The sequence below is a fragment of the Musca autumnalis genome, unplaced genomic scaffold, assembly GCF_047663935.1.
Source record: "Musca autumnalis isolate F117 unplaced genomic scaffold, ASM4766393v1 scaffold_2, whole genome shotgun sequence".
Lineage (NCBI taxonomy): Eukaryota > Metazoa > Arthropoda > Insecta > Diptera > Muscidae > Musca > Musca autumnalis.
The window spans coordinates 109,566,201-109,574,594 of NW_027411755.1; the positions used below are offsets into that span (position 1 = coordinate 109,566,201).

At 32.5% G+C, this 8,394-nt stretch overlaps 1 protein-coding gene across 1 annotated transcript in view; it reads right to left on the reverse strand.

Annotated features, from left to right (window-relative positions):
- Nucleotides 1-270: 270 nt before the first annotated feature.
- LOC141394456 (uncharacterized) overlaps nt 271-8,394 on the reverse strand; it is a 34,281-nt gene continuing 26,157 nt past the window's right edge. The window contains exon 3 of the mRNA XM_073968821.1: nt 271-517. Coding sequence (XP_073824922.1) covers nt 371-517 — 147 coding nt within the window. The 3' untranslated portion in view covers nt 271-370. The remainder of the gene's footprint in view (nt 518-8,394) is intronic.

An 8,394-nucleotide genomic window follows, 5' to 3' on the forward strand; every position in this document is an offset into this window, starting at 1 on the left:
GAAATAAATGGTTAAAAAACTGGCAAAAATTATGTGTTTGTTTTTGAAATAAGTTCAATTAGTTGATAAACATTTGTGTTGTGAAATTCCTATTTTTTTCGAATAAAAATTATTGTTGTGTGTTTGTGTGCGTTTGTATGTGTTATTGCGTGCGTATATACATATATGTAAACAAATGACGCAAAAAGCAAATGTAAGTAAACTTCATTTATTTCTAGGATTTCGTAAAACGAAATCATATCATGTGCTAATCTAAAAAGGCTTTAATAGTTATGTACATAGATATTTATGTTTATTGCATAGTTACAGGAATAGACAAAACTTTCTTTTTACATTTAATATAATTTAGAAAAATATATATGTGGTTGTATCATGGAAAAAATCCATTCGGTGTAAGAACAAGGCTGGAGTTACCGCTTTTTAAAAGTCCTCGAAGAAGTGCCAAATCATCCGGAGATAAAGCCCAACCGCTTAATTGTCCAACTGATTGTAGTTCTGGACACTCATTCATTAAAACCTGTGAAGGGAGATCTTAAATTAATCTTCGAAGAAAACTGAATGTAAAATTAAGTATAGAAGTTATTTTCTATTTATTATTTTATATTTGCACTCATGGTGCAAGAAAGAAGGTGATACAATAATACCAACTGATATCTTCATTTGCTGTCAAAACAAAATTTTAATTAAAAATAAATAACAAATATTACGCTTCCATAAAGAATATCTGTATACCACATCTTTATTTAAGCTACGCGAAGAATATTTTACCGTTTTCTTCCTACTTTTGTGGATAATTCGCGCAAAAAATTTTAACAGCAAATGACGATTTCGGTCTGAATTCGCCTCAATTCGTCTTTTATATCACCTTGTTAAATTCGCCTTGCTTGCACTGTTACAACTGAATGTAAAGAAGTTTCTGTTACTGGTTGTTGCATAACAGATGCATAGACCAGAGATGCACAAATAAAATATATGTATGTGACTGTAGTGGTAAGAGTATCGAATTTACTCTCCGATTGAGCACAAAATTTTAAAATCTTGTTTTTAATAGATTTTCTTTATTTTTTTAAGAAGTAATTTTAAATAACAAACTATAAAGTCTTAATTCTAATGCCCAAACACTATTTAAGAAATACATAAAGAAAACAGTGCGTACGTCCTTACTTGTGTGCATTCGTTGATGTCTCACCAACTACTGAGCGCAAGAGAATAACAAAACACACGAGCTGAAATTTACGTTAGAGCAGGGATGGAAGATTCAAATTTTTAAAAAGTACCAAAATAGTACGTTTTTCTTTGAAAAGGTACTTTTTATTATTTTTTAAGAGGAAATTAAAAAAAATTGTATTCAGTAAAAACAACAACAAAGGCTTATATCTATGAAATATGAAAAATGTTGCACAATCGTATATATGCTATAATTAACTTTGTCATTCCGTTTGTAACACATCGAAATATCCTTTTTCGTCCGTCTTTTGAAATTAAGTCCTAATTTACAGTATGCAAAGTTCATATTCGTACACCCCTAAAAAATGAACAAAATCGTTATTAATACCATATTTTATGTGCAAATATGAAATAATTGATAGGAATTACCATAACGAAGAAAGATTTAAGAATAAAAAAACAAATTTTTAATTTATTCCGTCATTTAGGTATAGATGGCGCCTGTGTGGGTGGCAAAGTTCGTATTCGTACACCTATAAGCACTATATATTTGGAGTTTTTAAGGATTTTCAAAGCAAAATACCGCAAATTTTTGTTCTTTTCTTCTTTTGGAATGGCTCTGGTATAGAAATATGTAAAAATAACGGCAAATTTATTAAAATTTTTTTATGAATAAAAAGTCGGACGATTATTTGAAATAATTAAGAAAAATGTGCTAGATATGATTAACTATTGCAATTTATTCCCGAATTTTTGACGAAAATAGCTAATAGCAGTTCTTCTGTAACAATATTCGAGGTCTAATATGAAAATAAATGTTGTCACCGTTTTGAAATGCGAAGAAACGTAATCCGGGCCTAGGTAAAGTAAACACTTTTTTGGATTTTACTTGGTAAAAATCGCAAGTTTGGTTTTATATTTGACATAAAATGTATTGAAGTTTCAGAATACGGTTTCGAAAATCATTTTATGTCGAAAACTGTGAGAAATTATGAAGAAAAATGAAACTGTACAAGTTTTCATACTGTCTGCGAACGACTGAAATTCTACGCTTACTTTGAACGAGGGTTATAGCTTCCAAAATTGCGAAAATAATGGTTTTTACTTCTTGAACATTATATTTCTTTACCGAAGGATCCAAAATGAGTACAGAAATGTCAAAAGAATGAAGTAAATTTTCCAGGAAAGAACGTGGGGTAACCATTTGAAGAAATTCATTTTTTCTGGGGAAATGTTCTTCCTGAAAAATTTATTATTCCTCGTAATTTCCGATATGTCTTGATATAAAATGATTTTAGAAACCGTATTCTAAAACTTCAATACATTTAATGTCAAATATAAAACGAAACTTGCGATTTTCACCAAGTAAATACCAAAAATGTGTTTACTTTACTTAAGCCCGGATTACGTTCCTTTGCATTCTCAAACGCCGACCAAATTTATTTTCATATTAGACCTCGAATATTGTTACAAAAGGACCGCAATTAGCTATTTTCGTCCAAAATTCGGAAATAAATTGCAATAGTTAATCATATCTAGCACATTTTTCTTAAGTATTTCAAATATTCGTCCGACATTTTATTCATGCAAAAATTTTAATAAAATTACCGTTATTTTTACATATTTCTATAGCAGAGGCATTCCAAAAGAAGAAAAGAACAAAAATTTGCGGTATTTCGCTTTGAAAATCCTTAAAAACTCCAAATATATAGTGCTTATAGGTGTACGAATACGAACTTTGCCGCCCACATAGGCGCCATCTATACCTAAATGACGGAATAAATTAAAAATTTGTTTTTTTATTCTTAAATCTTTCTTCGTTATGGTAATTCCTATCAATTATTTCATATTTGCACATAAAATATAGAATTAATAACGATTTTATTATTTTTTTAGGGGTGTACGAATATGAACTTTGCATACTGTATATTGGGCGAGTTTACTTGCGGCAATTGTCAGTTTGTTGGTGAGAGAGGGTGCTGAGAGACAAAGGGTTACCATATGCCTCACCTCTCTCTCCTACAAAATGACAATTGCCGCAAGTAAACTCGCCCAATGTAAATTGGGACCATGATACAGCTCGCAATATTTACCCTGCGTTTACAAATGACAGGACAGTTGAGTTCATGTATTGATTGTCAAAATCCAAAAACTTGCCTGTATGACGCACAATGGTTCAAGAAACGATTTTCCTGGCCAAAAATCAAAATTTTGTTTTGTAACATATATTTAATTTCTACATGGGATTCGATAGTAAACATATTGAAACTAATGAAACCGAAAAATTAGGTCAAAATATTGGAAGGTGCGGGCGTGGGGTGCCCCTAAAAACGAAAATTTTTTCCCATGTTTGAGAAATACGTAATTTTTGAAAACTCCTGGAGAAAGAAATAGCTATTTCTCGGAAACTATAACATATATTGCGCGTTTACACAACATGAGCTATTTTATTTTTCCTCAGGTACTAAATTTTATGAAATTCCAAATTTAGTGGACTAGAACTTTTGTGGAACAACATGGAACAATGTTCTGTTTCCACAGAAATATGCCCGAGAGTCTCCTCTTTCAGCCCATATATACTTATGTTCCCGTCCCGATCCGTCCGTATAACACTTTTTAAATTTATTGAAATTACATGGGTAAAAATGTGTGTTTTTTCATACCAATTCCCATATGAATTACAGCTTTTTTACACAAATTAAGGAACAACTTTACTTTACGCTGAAACCTCGGATTTTTTGAAAAACAATTCTTTCGATAGATATTGCCTTCTTGATTAAGGGAATATATATTTTTTAGCTGGGACGTACCTGGTTATCCGGTTATTTGATCCGTAAGTTAAAAAAAAAAACCCACCGTAGAACCGGTTAGTATGAACCGATTTACTTGATTTGGGTATCATATGAAAGCCAGCATCTAAAAACTTTAGCATTAGCTGTACATTTCAACTGCTACACAATATTCACACACACGGCTAAATAAGCAACCGAACGCATATTTATTTTTGTACAATTTTGCTTATTTCGTTTTTTACGCCTAATCTTTTTTTCGTTAGGCATTATCGTTAGCAGTCGGCTGACCATTCGTCGCAGCGAATTAGCCAGAGAGGGTGTTTTTTGTCATTAGGGTTGCCAACGCAGTAATAAAAAAAATGTAATTTAATGTCAAAATGCTCCCATCATATGGTAGAACCTAAAGAATACTAATTATTATTGTTTAAAAATAAAAAAAATATATTTTGAACGGCTTCACCAAAAATTCACATGTCCTTTGAACGAAAAAGTGGAATTAATTATATCGTGATTTTTAATGCATTACACTGGTAACACTGATCTCAAAAACAATTGTTTGCTGAAAACATGGCTAAGTCGTTGAAACTTTGTTGCTTATTCTCTTTTCTGCTATGTGTTGATCATGTGTGCTGCAAAATATGAGTATGCGTATCCGATGCTGATTTATTACAGCAACAATATCAATTAGCGTCAGCATCGCTAGCAATATTTTTGTGAAATTTGTTGCTACATGTTGCCGTTGTTCATTGTCGCTAAACATATTTGGAAGAAATTTTAGCAGGCAAAGCTGCAAAAATTCGGTGCTTTTGCTAATATGGCGTTAGCATTTTAAACCCTGTATGAAAGCTTAAGAAAATGTCTATCGAATGGCATACGGTTGCAGTTATATAACCGGTTCGACAGATATATTAAAAAACCGTTTTTAAAACGGGGTGCCACCGTGGTGCAATGGTATGCACACCCGCCTTGCACAAATAAGGTCGTCGGTTCGATTCCCCGGCCAGGCAACATCAAAACACTTTTCAACGGTGGCAAAATACCCCTCAGTAATGTTGGCGACATTTCCTGAGTACTTCAGCCATGTAAAACTTCTCTACAAAAGTGGTGTCTTAGACACGCCGTTCGGACTCGGCGATAAACTGTAGGTCCCATATCATTGAGCTAATATGAATCGGAGTGCACTCATTGATATGAGAGAAGTCTCCCTTGTCCCTTATGGGATGTTTGTGGAACAATTATTATAATTTATAAAAAATGTTAAGTTATTAAAAATAACCAAGTTTTTCCTATATTTGAAAGTTTTCTAGACAGCCGGCCTTTGGCCGGGGCTTAAGTTTTTCACCTCTGGGGTATGTCTAAAAACTGGCTACGCGTTCCAAAGATTTCCTACGTCCAAGTTGTTCCTATATTTTAAACTTTTTTTAGACTGCCGGCCTTCGGCCAGGGCTTATGATTATCACCTCTGGGGTATGTCCAAAAACCGGCTACACGATCCAAATTTTCCTGCGTCCATATTTGTCCTATACTTGAAAGTTTTTCGAGAGTGCCGGTCTTCGGCCGGGGCTTAAGACTTTCACCTCTGGGTTATGTCCAAAAACCAGCTACGGATTCCAAAGTTTTACTGAATTCATTTTATTTCATTACATTAATATGAAAAAAAGAATAATGTAAATAGTTGAAGACCAATATCTCCGGCACAATATAAGGTACCGCTGCGAATAGTATCGCGTTGGAAAGGATGTAGTTCATAATTGGTTATTTTTAATGCTTTTTGGATATATCAGTCGAACATTCGATAGGTATTTTCAAAAGCTTTCATATGATACCCATATCAAGTAAATCGGTTCATAATAACCAGTTATACGTTGGGTTTTTTATTTAAACTTACAGATCAAATAACCGGATAACTGGGTACGTCCCAGCCGAAAAATATATATTGCCGTAATCAGGAAGACAAGATCTATCTATGACAAAAATTTCAGCGTGATCCGAGCCTTGAGGGTAAAGTAAAGATAAGCCTTTTATTTTAATTTTTGAAAAAATTTAAATTTTTTGTATTTTTTTATGTGCAAAATTTGTGAAAAATTTTTTTAATTTTTTTTCGAAAAATGTTTTTAAACTTTTTTGGCATTTTTATAGTTTATTTATTGGCGTTTGACCATCTTTAATATATAAGAAGATATAAAAACACAAAAGCACTGATATTTTGATGAAAAATAGTAAAAACAATTCAAAAGTTTAACTTTGACATTGAATTCCTCTGCAACTACCAGACCGAATTTGACCGCTTATAATTTACCGGAAAGCTGATTGTGTTGTCTGTCTAACAAAAGAAGAATTGTGAAAATATCTCTATCCGTTCAAAAGTTACAGAATTTTGACCAGGAAAAAACGATTCTGAACCACTGTGTGACGTAGGCGTCCCGAAAACTGCAAAAACAGTTGTAAAATTATGAATGAAAATCATCTATTTGTTTTTGTTTTCCGTTCACATTTTTTCTTTTTGTTCATTGTCTTTTGTTTTCAATACATTTCAATTATTATCTCACACATTTTAACAAAAATTTCAACAATTTGTTAACCATACTGTCTATGGAAAACTGATTTTTAGTAATGCAACTTTTTCACATAAAATTTGCATTTTGTGGGAATATTGTGATTGGTAGCACTGATTTATAGTACGTTTATAGTACATTTATAGTACGTTTATAAATGTCAATTCCATTGTGTATACCTCAAATAAATTCTCATAGTCCTGGTTAACCCGAAGAAACTATAATATAAACAAGCTATTAATTAACTTCTTAAAACTATAGCTTCGTTCCAGAACTAAAAAGTTTTTACACATTTAACACATTTTGCACATTTTTCCCCAAAATGCGTTCCCATACACCAAAAAAGTTGCAAAATGTTCACTTCTTTTTGAACAAAAATGGCGCTGAGTAGCTTTCTCTTTAGAAACTTTTTACACGACAAATATTGGCGAGCAAAAATGTGCAACATGTTTGCCGGCTTCTGATTGCCTACATGTCGTCTTTGATATTTGTTCCAGATTTTTTGACGTTTCTGCCATTTTTCCGTTCCCGTACATTTTGGAAAAATGTGTATGTTGGGCTCAATTTCGACAGTTTGCTCTTTTGACACTTTTATCATTAAAAAAGTACTGGAACGAAGCTTATATTTGAACTAGTTTTGTTTAAAGGGTCACATCTACTCGTGCAACTTAAAAACGAAAAGTACCAGACTATATATTTTTCATGAAGAAAGGCATATTTGATCTACCTTCGCTAATTTTTTGTTTGTGGCAAATGACCATCTACGAGACACTGTTTTTAAAAAAGCGTCTTGCGAAGTCCACTCTATCTCGAAAACGACTCGAGGGATCATCACCTATTTCTATTGGTTTATTAAGTATCTAAAAATCTTGTCTTTAGACAAAGGAATTTAAAAAATGTTAATTATACAAATTGTGGACTTTTAAAATTCAAAGTTTGTTAAAAAAATGGGTAGTTTTTTGGCCAAAAAACCTTCAAAATTTAAAAGAATCTCTTCTTTAAAGAACATAATTTTATGTACTTAATAATATAGTATAATTGTTCCACAAAAATCCCAGAAGCCGCAAGTGAGGGTTGGGGTGGAGTTGTTCTCAATAAACCCACAAAAATATATGATGATCGGTACAGTCCTTCTCGACCTATCCCAGCAAAAAGTTTGCATCCGCGGATGCAGTTGAATCACTACAAGTGTACGGTACATGAGTACATCTTTTCCTATGAATTCACGTATGAATTTTACGAGAGAGCGCGCAGCTAGGATGCACTCCATTTTGCTTCCATACACACAGCTAGGATGCACTCCATTTTCGATTCTAATCACAGCTTTTGATGAAGTGTTTTGGACTGAATTTAAAGGCACTCTTCGGATTGCATTTTTAGTCAGTCTAAAGATGCAATAAAAATGGAAGCCATTGCGAAATATCCCAGAATAAATAAAACGCATTTATTATTTATGTAAAACAAGAACACAAATAACTTTATTATATAAAAACAAATTAAAAAAGTTTCCATTAAATTCAATCACATTTGAGCTTACTTCCTCCGTTCTTTCAACATCCTAATGTTTTTTATGTTGACTTCCATCACTTGTTCAGCTTTCAACACGGACTCCAACTCAACTCCATTAAAAATTTCCGTCTCCTGAATTACCGCAAAAATGTTCGCAACTTAAGTTGTTATTTCTTTATTTTATAACTAATTTTCCGAAATGTATACACTATTGCTTATCTTTTGAAGAAATGTGTAGGGATCAACCAACTGTTTTTTCTGTAGGGATAAAATGTCTCCAAATAACTCCAATTGCACAACTTCCAAAATTTTTTGCTGGGTATAGTGAACATCATTTTTTATAAAAACAGTGTTTCGTAGGTGGTCATTTG